At 41.9% G+C, this 18,298-nt stretch overlaps 1 protein-coding gene across 4 annotated transcripts in view; it reads right to left on the reverse strand.

Annotated features, from left to right (window-relative positions):
• Nucleotides 1–1,099: 1,099 nt before the first annotated feature.
• The window catches only part of hdac9b (histone deacetylase 9b), a 37,003-nt gene continuing 19,804 nt past the window's right edge, over nt 1,100–18,298 (reverse strand). For 3 of the 4 annotated variants that reach the window (XM_026185926.1, XM_026185924.1, XM_026185927.1), the window contains 10 exons: nt 13,618–13,859; nt 13,116–13,287; nt 11,803–11,935; nt 11,583–11,704; nt 7,164–7,295; nt 6,742–6,857; nt 5,166–5,288; nt 4,227–4,404; nt 3,900–4,114; nt 1,100–1,708 (listed from right to left, as the gene is read on the reverse strand). In XM_026185926.1, coding sequence (XP_026041711.1) covers nt 1,379–1,708; nt 3,900–4,114; nt 4,227–4,404; nt 5,166–5,288; nt 6,742–6,857; nt 7,164–7,295; nt 11,583–11,704; nt 11,803–11,935; nt 13,116–13,287; nt 13,618–13,859 — 1,763 coding nt within the window. In that variant the 3' untranslated portion in view covers nt 1,100–1,378. The remainder of the gene's footprint in view (nt 1,709–3,899; nt 4,115–4,226; nt 4,405–5,165; nt 5,289–6,741; nt 6,858–7,163; nt 7,296–11,582; nt 11,705–11,802; nt 11,936–13,115; nt 13,288–13,617; nt 13,860–18,298) is intronic. The other variant, XM_026185925.1, reaches the window with a different exon arrangement.

Genomic DNA, 18,298 nt, shown 5'->3' on the forward strand with positions numbered 1-18,298 from the left:
ACATTTAGCCGACAGCATAAATGAAACAGGAAGGTTCACAGCTATGCAATACAACTGATTGATCACCTTAAGACAGACTATACATGTCGCAATGGGCACTTCGGGGGAAACGGGTTCACAAAAAATAACGGAGAAGCGAGGTCCCGTCCAGTTTTTTTGTTTTGTTTTTTTTTAATTAGATTTTTTTTTTTATTGAAGTAACATCAAACCTGCATGTTGAGGTAAGCATGCCACAGGGGAATACAGAGGAAGCGATTCCCTTTAAAAAGGACTCCCTTAACCATATCCCCACTCACTTTGTAATTCGCTTTGACAGTAAATCAATTCTTAAGCCTGGCCCCTTGGACTCCTCCAACCCTAGGTCCTCCTCTCTCAACATTCCTGCACACATGAATCACTCCAACTCCTGGCTTCTAGAAGGCATTTCCTGCCCGGCCCTCTCTCTCTCTCGTTCTCTCTGTCTGACTCCTCTGCTGAAAGCTGGGCAGGAACTGGGCCGAGCTTTGATTTGGACCCAGAGGAGAGACGGAGGGAGGAGAGCTCAGCTTAACACAGAACCCCGGCTCTGGTACTGCTAAGAGAGTAAGAGACATGGAGACTCGGGATGTGTCTGCACACCCAATAAGGGCTACAGTGCTTTATCCTTCAAATTGCAATGTGAGCAGTGGCAATATCACTCCCAGCACAAAAGCCAACCCAAGGGAGCGTCCTCCTTAGGATTTAAGTGTACATTCTTTCTAAGACAGATGTTTATTATTTCAGGTCTGAGACCATTTAACATGGAACATCATCACAGATTTTCGAGAACAATGCGGTATGTACTGTGAGGACTTACTGACTTACACAATGATGGAGTGGATAGCAGAGAATTCAAATATTTTATCCAAAAAACAACAAAAGAAAAACAACAAAAAAATACACAATGGGAACAAAAGGTGGCTCTTTAAAGCTGTACACCTGCTCAAACTTCCCTCTAGAAATCATTTTGATGCCGAATCCACAGGATATGTACACACAACGTTTTGCCGGCTGAGCAGACTCAAAAAGACCAAAGCAGCTCTTAAAAACAACGGTCTAAATTTTTTTTTTTTTTTTTTTCATATTTACACAAGTGAAACGTACATATTTTACAGAGATCACTGCACAAAAAAATCACAAATGGAGAGTTTTAAGAGTGTAGGACGAGTGAGGCTGCAGCTGAGTGAAAAGGGGTCATATGTCATGACAAGGAGAGCTGGCCTACTGTGCAATAGCTGCTGTGTGCACGTGCGTGTGTGTGCGTATGTATGTGTGCATGTGTTGTCTGCAGATGTGCATCTTTTTAAAGACTTCTTTATTTGCGAATGTTGCAAGTGTGTGATCTCATCCTCTTCCCCTCTCAGATCATGGCTCTTATCACCAGTCTCCCTTTGACCTGGTGGAGATAGGTGCTCTGCTCTGACTCTAAGCTCTGATTGGTCAGAGCCTCATCCTCACTATCAGCTGGCTCCTCTTTGACCTTGATGACCCCGTAGTGAGTGTCTGGGAGCTCGCTGCTCGAGCCGCTGCTGCTACTGCTGAGCGTGTGCTTCCGGATAACACCTCCAGGGGGCAGCCTGTCCTCCTGCATGCCCTCTACTTCCTCTCTGTGCTGTTCCTCCTGCTCTTCCTCTGATTCCTGCAGGTGTGCGCTGGGCTGACGTAACTGCTCAATGGACTTGGACAACAGCTGCAAAACATATTACCTTAATATTAACGGTGCTATCCCACAGTCAACGGTCGCCAAAAATCAATCTTCAATGAGAGAAAAGCAAAAATAACTCGAACTTGAGGTTTCTGGCTTTATAACCAGAATTGCAGCTTTTAAAAACAAAGGTATTGTCCTCATAAGTCTATTTATAGTCATAATAATAATAAGACATGCAAAAAAAAAAAAAAACCTCAGTCATTATTTGGTAATCAAATAAAGCAAACACTTCACAGTCCCTGTAATTACGTCATTCCCCATTTTAAAACTACAAAAACTAAAATAAAACACACAATGTCTTTCAAGTATTTCATGGTTCTACATCATGTATTGCAACAAAAATATGTTTTTCTTACACTGGATCAAAAAAGAAACACTTTAGAGCTGGAAAGGACCCTGACATGTACATTATTTGGAATAATAGAAAACTAACTTCTGTATTTCTTTTGACAAGCGCAATCAAACACCAATATCTGTTTAATGTAAGGCCAGCTATGAATGAAATGTTTCTGACTGATGCATTTAGGAGGGTTGCGGGTAGATTAGCCATTATTCCTGCCTTTTATGTGCATAAATAAATATTCTGTAGCAGTGACTGGACCATTAAAGGGGATTAGTGTCACTTAGTTGCATTATAATATAAAGCCTAACACGTAAAAAGGTCTTGCCAACTGCAAATCATGTTTTATTCTTTAAAAAATAGTTTATATTCTGCACAGTTCTGCTGCAGGGAGAAGAGAAAACATAAGACAACATTCTCCCTGCAGCATCCTCTCTACTGGCATCTGTGAGCACATCATATTACACTCTCAACCTGGATTATTTATTTAGCATAGCACTTCTTCTTCTTTTTCATACTCCCATTACAAATGTTCTTTCACCAATCACAGCTACAATTCTCCATACTTGTGTCTTGGGGCTTTGCTCAATGGCAGCTAACAGTGCCATAATATGATTATTTGACCACAGGGGGGCTCCAGAAACAGACAGGAAAGTGTTTCCCTCTAAATGGCTGGTAACAAATAACATTACAGCCTACAGAATCCGTATATAAATACCCTTTCAGCTACAGGAATTAGCCTCCTTAGCTTGGCACTAGTAATCAGAGTTCATGCCCCTTCCTAAGATCCCTAAGCGCTTCTAAATTTCCATTAGTGCCCCCTACTGTTGCTGGCACTAAAGGATGTTTCAAAGCAGCTGTAGACAAGCCTCTGCTAGGAAATTAATTAGGGCAATGTTTCAGAGATCCCTCTCAATAAACACTGAGGGCTCATCCCTGATTAGAGGCCATTTATAACCTCCACTTAAAGAGGCTTTATTTGCGATCTCATTGGCCTGAGTGATCAGAGCCAAACCTGTTCACGTTTTGCTACACAATATGTCCCTATTCTTCCAAACCTCCCAATAGAATCAGATTCACAGAATACTTAATAAGATGATAATATGATTTTAAAACAAATTTTTGGCTTTCAGGCACATGTTTTGTTACAAAAACTGTTAAAGTTGTGCGTCTGTACTGCACCACCAAAATCCAGCTTGTGGAGCTTTGTGCTTTTTATTATTTCAAGGTTTAAGCTGTTCTATGGTTCCCATGGCTCTAGCAGGGCTGAGTGTTGGGACACATCAGTATGAGAGCTCACACAATGCAGCCTTTCACAGTGTCTGCCACCTCGCACACGTCCCTCAGCAGCATAATTAGACTCAGTGTATTGGGAGGTCGCCTCGGCCAGCTCGCAGAAACACAAATATTGCCACAAAGGAACAAAATGCATTCTGGGCACTTTTTTTCTTCATTTGATCTAAGATGAATTGAATTTCACAGAGTTAGCATGTGAACAGCACTGATGCCTTAAGTTATGATAACAAAATTAGTGCAGGGGAAGGATTTCTTCCCCATTTGAAGTCAGGCAAAAGGTCCTGGCCTTGCAGAAATAACACAAGGACTTCAGGGAAGAACAGGCAACGGCCCAGGTCAGTAAACTTGAGCGGCCACGGATGCTTTTACAAAAGGCTAAAAATAGAGGAGCATTTGTGTGCTCAAAATGATTAAATCAGACTCCCTGCAGTAAAACAAGACCCTGTGAGGCCCAAACAGGAATACAAAATGCTGTGAAAAGATATTTGAAAGTCAAAATCCTCCCGTGCGCATTAATATTGATGACTAGCACTGTACCTTATTTATATGGACCTGCTGCTGGTATTGTTTCTGTTTCTCCAGGAAGTGCTGGTGTTGCTGCTGGATGACAAGTTGAGCCAGTGTGTTCTGAGGCAGCGGTGCTGACTGGGTTCTGTTCAAGGGCCGGTGTTTTGGTAGTTTTGGCCGAGTGCTGGAGGGACGATCCTTCATGGCCAGGGGGGACTGAGAGTGTGATGACATGGAGCCTTGGCCTTGTCAAAAGAAAAACAAAATCTCTTATTAAGTTTCTCCCAAATTCATGACATATAAATGACGTAATAAAGTTGTACAATGTGTAAAATAATATACTTGGCACAATCTTACCAGAGGAGAGTATCTTCTGCTGCCTCATTTGCTCCTTCTGGAGGAGGTGTTGGAGGAGAGCCTGGTGGCTGGGGCTCACCTTAGACTCCAGGCCTGTCTGAAGGGGCACAGGGCCCAGCAGGTGCCCAGGCAGCCCGTGCTTGATTTCTGTTGATCTGTCTTTCAACCCCATAGCAGCCTGATAGAAGAGTAAAGATAAAAAGTTGTAAATCTCAGGGAAACAGAAGTGAATCTCTAAAACTGTGAGTTAGTGGCAGGGATAGCTCAGTAGGTAGAGTGGCCGCCGTCATGATCGGAAGGTTGGGGGTTCTAATCCACTGAACGGCTCCCCTGAGGTACCTCTGAGCAAGGTACCGTCCCTACACACTGCTCCCTGGTGCGCCTGCTTATTGGCTGCCCACTGCTTCACTGAGTGAATGGGTCAAATGCAGAGAGAGTAATTTCCCCACGGGGATCAATGAAGTATATGTTATTATTAAGACCATTTCTTTAACACGTCTACTTCAATAATAGCTTTTTTTTATGAATGAAAATTGCTCTTGTTGCATATATGAGTAAAGCTAAGGGTGAAATCGGACCATTGATGGTTAGAAGAAGCTGATGCACAGACCGCTGTGGAATGTGCCAGAGAACTAAAAGATGATATATCACGTGTTGTGCTATCAGGAGCTGCACTTGAGTGGACTTGGACTTTTTTAAAAGCTGTGATAAATGAGGTAACAGGGGAGGATAAGAGCACGCCTGACCCAGAACAATGTTTATCTAAGGTCGATAAAATCATTTGGGGCCGCAGGTCAGTGACCTGTGCACCCAGACAGTCACTGATGGCAGGTTTTACAACCTACAGAGCGAGTTGAAACGTTGACGCTGACTAAATGGCTACACTGGTGTATGCAGAAAGATTTCTTGTACGAGTAAGTGTGCAAAAGTGGTACTCACACTAATTGGCGAGGATGCAGTAGAAAGCCCCAAGGAGATGTTGGGTAAAGAGGGAGATGTGTATAAGCTCAGCATGGGGACAGAGCCCTCTGGTCGGAACAGTCTTGGCTGGGAAGGCCATCTCTACATCAAACATGTGGAATAAAGCAAAAGAGAGAAAGAGACAAAATTTAACAGGAGGTTGCAGATTTAGGAATCCAGCTGAGCACAGTTTCACAAGCCAACATGAGCACAGCCATGACCATAATGACCTATGATAAATAACAGCCCTCCTCACTGCAAACAAAGAGGTATGAGTTTTAATGTTTGGCGTTTAGGAAAATAATGGCACCACTGAAGATGGTATGCTATTATAAAGCAATGCAAACCTCTAAATCTACCGTTTTATCCTCAGCTCCTCAGTCCCTAGCCAGCCCTCTGCCTGTTCCTACTCCCCAGTCCCCACCCTCAAGCTACTCTCTCTGAGAACATCAGCAATGGGGCATACTTCCTGTACCCAGCTGAGCAGTGGACCAGCATGTGGTTTTGGAACAGCCATGTTTATCCTTCCAACCCCTACCAGTACTCAGTGACCTGTATGTGGATATCCGGCCCGTATTTGACCCAAGGGACCTGTTCCCTCTGAAAAAGGATACCTAATGTAACGGTGCACAAACACGCCTTGCTTTTGCAACAGGCATGAGGTCCATGAGCAGCCCCGCAGTCCACCGGTGTCTCGCATGAGAGCCCTGGCTAGGGCCGATACAATAGCAGTCCTGTGTGTTTATGTTGTTAGCATCTGGGTGTCTTTGGCTACCAGTGCCTGGGATATCAATTAAAATCCACAGTTTGACTGTCTCCCTAAGCCCCAACCTTCAGCCCGATGTCAGGGCGTCTCTCCCTTCTCTGTGTCACTGGAGGTCCCAGGGAGAGTAAACAGTGATGGTTAAGCAAAACACAGCTGCTCTGTTAAGATTGTTCAGAGATGTGTCATATCTGCCACACTTTATAATGGCCTGCTTTGTGAACTCAATCTGAGGGGAGCTCTGGTCAGTAACTCAGCCATGAATCTATTGGGAAACGCCTCAGAACAAATCAGTATAGGAATGCAGCCAGGCCGGTGACAGGAACACAACGACAAGCCAACAGCAGCCTTGCAGTCAAACTACAGATTTTCTTACTTTGCAAAGCATAAAACGAATTCTAAAGTACATCTGGAAAGAAAAAAAAATGTTTGATAGAAAAAAGATGTACACTTAGCTGCTTTTACGCTTAGCATTTTAAGACGGGCTAAATTTATTTTCCTACATAGTGCCATCTTTATAAAAGAAAACATGGGCAATCAGCATGTGGGTCGAGCTGTGCCCATTTAATGTCAGTGTAGGGAGCCATTTTCACTGAAGTGTAACAGACGGAGGGACAACTGGCTGTTTTTATAGCTGCAAGCAGAAGGGCAGAGAGCCGTTTAGTGCCCTGACTTTAAATGATTATTTTTTGCTATTCAAATGATATGCCTGCAGAAACGCTTAAGAATTTAGACCCTGCTGCTTTATTTTTTTGGCACAACAGTTGCAGTGCATATGATTTATAAACATACCTCCGTTTTTGTGGTAGTAGGCAGAGAGGAGGGTCCATTTTCAGCCCCCAAGGCACTTGAAGCCCCTATGGGAGAGCTGGGGCCAGAGCCAGGGGCACTGTTAGTGGGCGTAGAATCTACAAAACATCAAGGAGTTAGACGCAGTATGCGTGCTCACACTCTGCACACAACACACATGCACTGAGGCTTAGCAAAACAGCTGTAAGCCTCACGACAGCTTAATGCGTATGGTCACAGCTGCCTGATTACAATGGTATTTTTTTACATCAAAGTGCAATAGCCATCATGTAATTATAATACTACAACATATGCTTGTGTTGCTTTTAGATAATATTTTAAGAAGTGATAATAAGCTATTGAAGATTGTCTGCACACGTAACAGAAAAAAAGGAATTCAACACGTAGTCGGTTATGTTACACACCCATTAGCTCCAAAGCCCTCTTTTTGTAAGGAGTCATGATGTTTCCATCTCTCCTCTTTAGCATGGGGCTGCTTCTCCTCTCCGCCACCTTCTGCTTCAGTCTGGATCGTACCTTTAGGTTGGGCTCGGAGGCTAAAAATAAAAGACATTTTTCAGTAAGTCTGGATCGTATGGAGATAAGTTATGCTATCATGTGAGTGTATTCAAACAGGATGTGTTTATACAGCCTCAGTAAGGGAATGTATCAATGAAAGAATAAATAACAAGACTAACATAAAACAAAAAATAAATATGTCCAAAAAAAAGCATTGTTGTCATGCCCTGACATGTTACAACTTCAGTTTCGTAGAATTTCCAAGCAGGTTTCAGATAAATTAAATGAGTCAGGATTGGGCCCATTTCCACCTCATCTGGACTAAATTAGGTTGAGCAACACACAGGCTCTAAGTGAAATAGTCCGCTACCTGCCGCCCTGGTGACCACAGTCTGATACAGTAGCAACAGTTAAACTAACACAAAAACATGGCAGATGTTTGAGGCTCTCCCCACACTCTCCTCTTCCTAATGCGAACCAGAGATACCCAAATACACAATCAGAGCACATTACCAAAAAGCCTCACTCACACACAGCCTGGCCTCAAGTGATCCAGACTTATTATTAATGCACTTCCCCCTCGGCGCTTACCACCAGTATCCTTCATGACAGACAATGCTTTCAGACTTTCCCATTTTTCTTTATTATGGATTAAATATGTTGATCAAATGTTGACGTTTTGGCTCATTTTATTTTATTTGAACACTTTTTAAGTGGGTCAAATTTACTCAGCAGGAATGGTCTGGTCCAAGACTGCTATTCTAATAATGCTTCAATATAATCACCAAACTTTTGTAAGATACCCGAGATGACTTTTTCTACAAATTTTTTGACAAAAATTGGCAACTGAGAATAAATTTTTGCCATGCAAATCAATGCCTATAGATAAACAGACTGGAGGTAAATGTTAAGAATGGGAAGCAAAAAACAAATAGACCCTTTAAATAAGTACTGATGACATGATCATTAAGGTTGTTGGAAGAACTATATCTTTGACGCATTTGACGAAGAAAGAGATAAACAAGGACCAGAGGATGAATCATAGAAAAGAATTCATTTTGAATCATGTAACCATCGCTTATATGGATGCAACACTTTTACGACCACTGAACCGTGACTCTGTTAGTTATGTCTTGCAAAGACTTCCCGTCAACCTTTTAGGAATGAAAAACTGCAGCTACCTTCACACATAAATAAATAAGCAGAATGGATAAGCTGATTTTTTGACTGAAAGCCAGAGCACAAAGCTGTGCTAAAGTTATGTAAACCCTCTGTTACACAATAGCCAACCTGTTTCAATTATTTAGCGGATCAATAATTAAACAGGCCTTCCGACATGTACAATATACAGATATACTTTACATAGGGAACACTGCGGGGAGGAGGAGAGGGAGAAGCGATGGGGGCAAAGCTAGGAGAGTGGGCCAAATGCTGCTATTTCTGGCTTTTGTCAAAAGCAGCAAAACCCTCTTCCCTAATACGTGGCACAGACCTCTAATCCTGTGGGTGTGAGGTAGAATGAAAGAGAGCGAGGGAGGAAGAAAGGAGGCAGGAGAGATAAATGGAGAGAAAACGCTGTTGGGAGTCTTATGAATTTGCTTCACGCCCTGCTGCCTTGATTGCTTTCTATTTTTACACGCTGCTGCCACCAAGCTACGCATCCCAATTGGTCGCCACGGGAACGCCAGACAGCAGCTTGTGAACAAACACTTTCTCACTGGTCTCTATGGAAAAAAAAAGCCCGGATACGCAGTGCAACAGGAGGTAATGATGGCGGCGGAAAAGCATAAACTCTGAGCACCTGGGTCACTTCTGTTCCGACGTCTCAGTTAATGACAACATTACTGTGCGGTCGTAAATCAATCTCCTTACGTTATCGCCACTTAATCAGAACTTTAGCTCTGCTGTCACTGTGAGCACTTGTACCCATTAGAGATTGGACCTGGATAGATGGCTGAGTGGAAAGCTAAGGTGTGTGTTCTCTACATAAGGAGGCCAGCTATGCATTGTTTTGGGCATCCTTGTTTTAATTAATGCTGAACAGAAAAAAAAATAATAGTGCTCATTATTTCAGAAACATTTTTTTTAGCCAAAGGTGCATTCCTTTTCACCTTAGACGTTCAATCTTTTAGGATCAGCACCTTAATTTCTTTTAATAAATCTTTCAGATACAAAAATCCGATTATATTCTTAGCACACAGGCTCCACACAAACCTCACTTTGTTTTACTTTGGGCTTTTTACAGTTTTACCTTTGCAGGATTATTTTTGAAAATCTTTCCTGCACCTGCTGAATGCACACATTTAGTAACTGGGTCAAGACTAGGGAGGGTGTTGCACTTCTTACTGCTAAGCTGCAACTATTCTTGCCACAGACTATCGCGTGCCCTCGGCCTGTTGCAGTACCAGGAATTGAAGCAAAGAGGATATATACCGAGTAAACAAGTTAATCATGTAAAATTCTTTAAACTACTTGAGTGAGTAAAATAGCGACAATGACACTAACACTATTGTTTACTTTTAGGCAAGATTTACCAACTATTATCAGGGCACCTAATAGCAGAGGTCATAATTAGAGACTAATAATCTAACAGGTTTGCACTCGTTCACTGTTACTCATTTACTAAATTTCAGTTAGTTTCAAGGTTTTCCTAAAAAACACAACATTTGTTTAGGGTAAGCACTTGGTTCCCTTTTTTAAGGGTGAGGAATTAAATGCAAAAAGCTTACTTGAATATGAGAAAAGACAGCTACTGATCACCAAGTTATGAGCTTGTGAAATAAACGCTGCACATGCATCGCAAACCTCATCGTTAACCTCAGAGTCAAAGAGTAAAAGAGGATGCTGAGCCGCCCGGCCGACTGAAGCAGCGGGGAGTCTAACGCGGCGCACTCGAGTCTTCTCCACTTTGTTTTGAGAGAGCTATCTTTGCTTAAACAAACAGTCCTGTCGAGGTTCATCCTGCCAGTGCCAGTTCTAAGACGGCAACACCTGCCAATCAGCTATCAGTGACAGCCGGTGGTTCGGGGAACAACACTACCTTTGTGCATCCCCCTCGCGTGCCAAGCTCTCAGAGGGCTTTAATGAAGACAGGCAGGAAGTGGGGGAGGAAGGCCTGAGCAGGAAATGACCACATATAGATCCAGGAATCCAAAGGGTTAGAGGGTTAGAAGTAGATTTATCAGTGCAAGCGACTGAGCCATAAATGGATGCACGAATGTGTCTGAGAAGCGGGGAGAACGAACTGTTATCCTTCCCCCTTTTATTTGTTTAAATGGGCCTTTCTGTACTTGCACTGAAATGCAAACAATGCCATAAACAGTCTCTCTGTTGTGTTAGATAAATGATTTTCCACTTGTTGCACCCCTTACATCGTGTCTTTGTCTAAAGGTACGTCTCAAAAGTATAAATAGATATTTAGAGGAGATATTCCTCCTCCACTTCACAAAACGGTAACGCACATCAGAGATCAAGATGCAATCTAAATAAAATTTCACACAGCTTTCATTTACCTTTCTAATATTTGCTCTTGACATGAACTGGCTTTATTTTATAAGGTATAATTCTTCTTCCTGATCTCCAAATTGTGTACACGCACAACACGACAGGCCTGTAGTTAAATAACTCAACAAGTAGAACTGTTTTCCAGTGTAATTAAAAGAGACACAGAAGGGAAAAGAAGACAATATAATTTGATAACCTCATTGCCAAATTATGAAGCTTTTAACCTGGCAAGCTTTTATGCTTTTGCAAACCAAGAGCTGCAGGAACTCCTCAAACTTTAAACCAACAAACCTGAGCTGCTTTTTAGTGACAACCTGTGTTTTTTTAAAATAGTTTTTAAAGCCCGTAAGTCAGGAGAAATTATTCTGCCATAATTCTTTCATTTACCGCTAATCAGCTTCAGAGAGGCCTTTGAACTGGGTTTATTATTATAACATAGGGAAAAATGTGGGCCTTGTTAAGCTAATATTGGCAAGCTAATATTAGCACAAAAAAACAGCAGATCTATGCTTGTGAAAGAAAAACATGTGAAAATTGCAGTGCCCGTGTCTGTCTATCATGTTTTAAAATGATCCAAAAAAAGAATCAAGAAGACAAAAAAAGAAAAAAAACAAGTTAACTTTCGCATGTTTTGCGTTGAGCCCTGGAGGAAACATGGGGGTGGGCGCAATGAGCCTAATCTTTAGAAAGTAATAAAATGACTAGCAGAAGAAAGCACACTGAAATAGTTAAATTAGATGGCTGTATATTTATGTATGTACAGTATTCATATGTATTTGCATTTTTATTTCAGTGGTGTCTGCATTTGCAAATTAGCAAACCTGTCTTCCTCAAGGGGAAGTCGTCCTTGCTCTCTACGGGCGACGGCAGAGTATACTGGCAAGTGGGCGATGTGCCGCCCAGAGGTGGAGAGCTTTGGTCCAGTGATGTGTGGTGAGAGGACCTGTTAATACAAGAATAAATCAAATAGCTGTAATATATGTTTCTGTGTGACCCAAACATGGCATTTTATCGGGCTCTAAATCAGTGGAAAGCACTTACGTATACCAGAGTTTTGGGTGCTGAATGAAAGAATGATTAGCTCCATTGCTAGCAGAGTCTTTAGCTGATTTGCTCAACAGAAACTCTTGGAGTTTCTGCTTCACTTCCGTACTAGCCACTGCACCTGTGAGACCAACACACGGAACGGAGGGGATTGGGGTTAACCTAGGGCTATGATTAACAACATATAATTCCATGCTTGTTGCTTTCAGATATCTATTTCTATATCACATTCACATAAAACTGAGATTCAGATCTGCCCTCTTCTCTATAATCCTTTTAGAATATATTTACTAGACTCTCCAACAAAATTATGTAGGAAGATCTCCCCCTAGTGGTCTAAGAGCACTATATTAGTCCTGCTAGAGTGATCCTGCACAGAGATGTTCTTTCAAATCAGGTGGTTACAGTTGCAGGGTACAGTTTCAACTTTGCCCTGACAAAGTCATAAATCTCATCTATTATTAGGTATAAGGTAAAAACAGAAATGAAATACTATATCCGGCTCGATTTTCATTGTGCTGTTCAAAGACATTTTCCCCTAAACACTAAACTTAAATGTCACCTGCCAACTTTATGTCATTCGCTGGTTAAGTATCGCTGCCATCATTGCTTTATTGTTTTATTGTTTCGTTTTATCTGATGTTTAAAGCACATTTGAGCTGCGTGGTTTACCTTGTTGCCAGACGTCATCCAACAGTTTGAGCAAATACTGAGAAAAGCAATAGCCAGAGGGCAATTTCTCCTCTAGTCACGCTCACCTGTGCAGTCTGAAAATTATACTTTCCATGATTTTGTATTTATTTATCTTTTGTATCGCATCTAATATGACTGAGAACTGATTATCACCAACCTAAGCGCAGAAATATCCAAAGCATCTGCCTGACTAAGATTAAGAGGTAAAATGTGTTTATATTAACTTATCTTTATTGTTTTGTATAGTACATCTATTAGTTATAACAGCAGATATTGGAAAAGATTTTGTGAAAGTGTTTATTACAATAAATATTTAGGTTCATGATGCCTACAAAGGTGATGCTTTCCACATTTATAAAAGTTTTATAATAGTGGTGACAGAAGAGGTTCTTGGTCCAAAGGGAATATTTTAACGAGTGTAACATCAAGCTTTACTGTAGTGAAGCTTTCCTATCCAGCTGTTGTATGCATATTGTGCTTCAGCCGTTCAGCTAATGTGATGTGTTAAAAAAAGGATTGATGGGTTAAAACATGTGGCCCCATGCTTGCTTTCATCTGTGTCCTTTAAAAAATATATTAAAAAACTATTGGTAGCGGTGACGGTGTCGAGCTCTTACTCTCTCTGGAGCGTTCCTTGCCCCTGAGGCTCAGGCTGGAAATGTGGTGTTCTCGTCGATGCTTCTCCTGCTCCTTCTCCTGCTGGCTCTGCTGCTGCTGCTGCTGCTCCAAACGGCGCTCCTTCTCTGCAAGTTCCTGCTGTTGTTTCATGGCCTGGAGCTCCTGCTGAAGCTGGGAAGCATGTAGGCATCACATCAGCATGAACACAGCACTTTTTTTAAATAAATCACAGTGGCTTTGGCTAAATTTTGCACTTTCTATTTTGCAGTGATGGCTAACTTTGTGTTTGACGGTAAAAAACTAAAGTCATGCTGAGCTAATGTATTGCTCAACACTTTGCCCTGCTGCGCTGAGTTGTTTCCCCTTTTTTGCACTTTTTTTGATGTTTTCCTTAGTTATACAGTTTTCTAGTGATCTGCTATATGTCATGCTGTTTTGTGTTGTTTTGTGTTGTGTTGTGTTGTGCTGTGCTGTGCTGTGTCTCCGTACAACTGTTCTAACCTTGAGGTGCTCCTGGAGCTGAGCCTGGTGCTGACGGGTCAACTTTTCATGCTGCTTCTGGAACTCGCTGATTAGCAGCTGCTTCTGGATTTGCTGCTGTTTCTGAATGAGGAGCAGCTCCTGCTGCAGCTGCCTCTCCCACAGTCCTGGGTCCGAGCCTGGCCCCAGCATCCTCAGATCTGTGCGGAGGTCCAAAGGAGACAAGGGCTCCACAGCCAATGGCACGTCTGGTTTAATATCCACTGTGGCACAGAAACGGCAGAGCAAAAAGAGATTTGTCAGTCCTAATTGTACCCTCAACAACTCAAGTCGGAATCAGAGGAGGCTTTGTGCAATCTATAAGGAATCTTAAAAGTTACAGATGACAGAAGCAAAGTGAAGACTAAAGAGGAGAGAAAGACAAGGTTCGGAAAGGAAAAGCAAATTCTATCCCATGATCCTCAGAAACCTGCAATTATAATAGTTTCTATAAACAAACACGGGATCACATCCGTCAGCGCAGAGTCTACTGGGAGTAGCTGCATATGGACATTTGGAACAAAATATTTAAGTAGTTATGTAGAGTATTTATATAAGCCCTGTCTTCCCAGTTGATAAATAAATAAAGGGATTCTGTCAGGCAGATATCCCTTTTTAACATAAATAATTTAAGGTGAAGTAGATTGGGAATCTGTAAGTTTGCAGATCCATGCTTCTGTGATCTCTCTTTTTCTGTTCTCGAGTGCAGATGCTGCAATGTGCGCATTGGTAAGAGCTGCCTCTATTATAAGTAATTGCCAGATACAAAGTGAGAGGGCATCCCTTTGGTCTCCAAGCTCTATATATAGCCTGTTCCACAGAGAAAATCGATTGCTGGTTAAGAACATAGGAGACAGGGCTACTTCATCTCTCTTCTCCATAGAGGATGTTTAGTGATTGTACAATATTTTCCTTATTGCTTTGCCTTTGCTTTAATCCACACTACTCTATCCAGTTTAAGTAACATTTTTTTTCTGAAGAATCACATCTCTGAACCAGCTTTAGGTATTATAAAAGGTATTCGTGTGTACATTTGGCCAGTGAATAAAATAAAAATGTACAATCGCTAGAAAAGTAGACATGTTAGTCATGCTGATCATGGTGTGACATTCAAGGGAAGATACGCATTGTCCAGACTGTATAATGCCGCTTCCATTTTTAAACCAGAGAAATATTCAAAGCTACTTAAAATTCCAGTGGAGCTGGAGGGGAGAGTTATTGAGTGCATTCATTGCCTTAATCTTCTCGAGGGTCACATCTGAGAGAACAAATACCACACCACCTGTTCTTTGAAAGCTGAGCGAAAACTGACACTTCATATAATAATAATCTTTCGTTGGGTTCTGTTACGCAATAATACTTTTTACACTAAAATGCCACAAAAAAAAGGTTTAAACCTGCTAAAAAAAAGAGCCAGTAGCCAACAGTTAGGAAGCAGAAACCCCCACCCTCCACCCCCACCCCGTTCACTGATGCTGTGAAGCTCACTGGCGTCCATTTGTTTTGCCGTGTAGCCTGTTTTTCATTGCCACCATTCCATGTGTATGCGGCGGTGATGATTATAAATAGAAACATAAAAGCAAGTGGCGCAATCCTGGTCTGTGACAAACCCCACACCCTAGTATCCACCACCGTAACTTGCCGCTGCCATGGCAACGCTGGCGACGTAATTATGTCTCCCCATTCTGCAGTGATCGAGTCTCACTGCATGTCATCTTCTGCCTACATTGGCAATGTGACATGTTGACTATTATATCAGCTTTTTGCCTCTTATATAAGAAAGGAGTCCCCACTAGAGAGAGAGAGAGCGAGAGACAGAGAGAAAGCATTACAAAACCCACCAACACAAACACTCTCACACACACAAATACACACACGCATATTTGGGAGAGAATCGTTGGTTAGGTGATAAGTTGTCTTAAAACATTTTCAAAAAAGTGAAGGCAGCTTGAGGGGACTCCCGTGCTGTATATTTCCTCTCTGTGTTCTAAAAACAGCTCCAATCAAAAGACAGAAGAGGGCAACAGCTCGGCAGGCGCGGAGAACAGGCACCTGTAGAACAAACCCTTCCCGTCTGACAGGGAATATTAATCATGGCTTGCAAGCACTTTACAAAGGACTCTTTTGTAGCGGACGCTGTTCCAGGAGCAGCCGTGACCCTGTGAACCATCGAAGGGTTCGGAGAGTCAGACAACATTAGTGCTACTTTTTCATAATGGACCTAAATATAGCAACAAAAAACACCTGCTGCCTGAGAGAATTCACTACTGTGATACCTAATTAATCTCATATTTCATTCCGTACTCTTACTGCGACTGGCATTAAGGACCTCCACTTTGATCTGCACGTCAAGCTGAGCCTCCATCACAAAATCTCATACAGTGGTTTAACATGATGGGAAGGGGGAGGGAGGGAGGAAGGAAGGAGAGAGGAGGAGGACCATGAAAGCTTAAGCCACCTTTGATAACCAGGACTGTATGCGATGGCCCTTGAGGAAACCTTAACAGCCTCATGTGCCTGTTCTATTCTTGTCTGGTTTCTGTTGGCAAGAATAAAGCTGAATGGAAAGACAATGTTAAAGGAAAAAAGTAAAGCCCTAAAGCAAGGGTGGCACTGTTCCAACCACACTGAAGCATCTACCTTTTTAAAGTACAATTTGCAACTAACAATTCTCATCATCAATATTATCGTCCGTGAACAGTCCTGGATATCATCTCCGCTATTGTAAATTTACAGTTATATAGATGCATTTAAATAAAATGCACCTCGAAACTACCCAAACCGAAATGTGCTGTTTCTGTATCAAAAAAATACGGAACCACCAGTAACTAGGTCTAAATATAAGTGCTTTTCTGAGCAGGGTCTTAATATAGACAATGTGCGAGAGGCTGTCACAGTTGTGAGGCCGCCTGCTCAATTTAACATGGGCAAAAATAAAAGAGCAGTGTCACATTTATGTAACTTTCAGGTCCTTTTTCTAAATGATCACTCACAAGGAAGAGCCTTCCACTTCTGGTTCAGTGGTCTGACTGGAGATCATGGATAATTTTGATGAGTCTTGATTGGTACAAAGCGCACAGAAGTGTCTCTAGGCGGTGGTAAACATGAGATTTATGAATGACAGGTCCCAAATTTGTTTTTAGCACAAGGGAGCAACAAGCACCCTGCCCCGTGCCCAAATTCCTCCCTGTGGAGGGCCTGCCAAGGGGGGATTGGGTGACTCATGGCCTGTGACCACACTCCCAGTGCAGCGTCGCACCGCCAGTGTCCCCAAAGTGTTTATTTCTATAACCGATCTGCCTCTCATTAGCCTTGGTGGCGGTTAGGGTGACAATCACGGCCTTAATTTGAGATGTTGGATGGTTATCTTTTTTTGCCTCAGGCCACATTAGCAGACTTCCCATCGTAGAGAGACACATCACCAGTGACACTACTATTACACATGAGGATACCAAAAGACATATGAAGATGCACACTGCAAAATATTAACACAATAAATCAATAACGCAGGCTTTGTTTGACTTCCAGGCTAAAATAATGCTTTAGCATTTTTTGAGAGCTTCTAAACTGACTATTAAAATGAGGATGGAGTTATTAATATGGTAAACGGTGTCTTCTGACTATAAATACTGCAGGTATTCTTAACCAGCTGTTTGCACCTGGGGGTATATTCTGGTGCCACTGTGTGAGACTGAAGAAAAAAGGCACATAAAGCTTCTGTTCACTCACTTCTGTTCAAAAATGTCTGTTGGTAAACCAGTTAACAAGTATTAACATAAATGCTTATTTAGGGCTTATCTGGGGCTTAGTCTAGTTTCAGAGATGTGTTTAAATAACAATAGCACTCGTGCAACATGTACTATGGAGTCTATTCAGAACACATCCAGTTATTTCATTACAATTCTGTAATGAAATAACCAAGTGCTAATATTCTGTAAATATTAGCACTTTGATTCTAAAAGTTAAGATCAATAAATTAGCGTAAAAAAATTTCAGCAAACAAAAAGGATGAAATTCATATAAATGCAGCATTAGAGGTTGTTGCTGTTATGTAACTCGACTTCCACCAGTTTTCCCAATAACTGCTTTTTTTGTTTGATGAAATTAAAACCCGTACAAGGCCAAAAACATCACTACAAGTGCAGCTGTAGTTGTGTTTTTCCACTGAACCACAGGAGTGTGCACAACAAGAAGGATACCATCTTCACTTTGCTGATACTGCTCCTAGACCGTTATGTATAATTTGCATTTTATTAGTTATTTGCCCATTTGAGCATCAAAATAACGAAACACTATGAACTGCACTTTAACCGCGCATGTTGTGAACGTTTCGTGTGAAACAGAGAGGGTTGCTGATCTAAATTCCCTGTCTGACAGTATAAATAGAACCAGATACAGAAGATGTTTGAGGGCAAAAATAAGCTGATGCTTGGGACTGCAATGTGGTGCTGGATCTCTCATTAAGTGCCTTGTTATTTTGAGCAGCTGGCATGTCTAAACCAGGAAACAGGTCTTTATTTTTAAGACTCAGGCTCGTCCTTGCAGCTGAGCCAGAGCTGCGGTCTGCAGGCTATCTACTAACAAAGAGAACTGAGCTGAGCCACCACAGGCCTCTCACTGAGAGGAGCCAGGAGTCCAGTTGTCTCCCGTCCTACCGTCATAG

Source organism: Astatotilapia calliptera, chromosome 11 (assembly GCF_900246225.1).
Source record: "Astatotilapia calliptera chromosome 11, fAstCal1.2, whole genome shotgun sequence".
NCBI classification, from domain to species: domain Eukaryota; kingdom Metazoa; phylum Chordata; class Actinopteri; order Cichliformes; family Cichlidae; genus Astatotilapia; species Astatotilapia calliptera.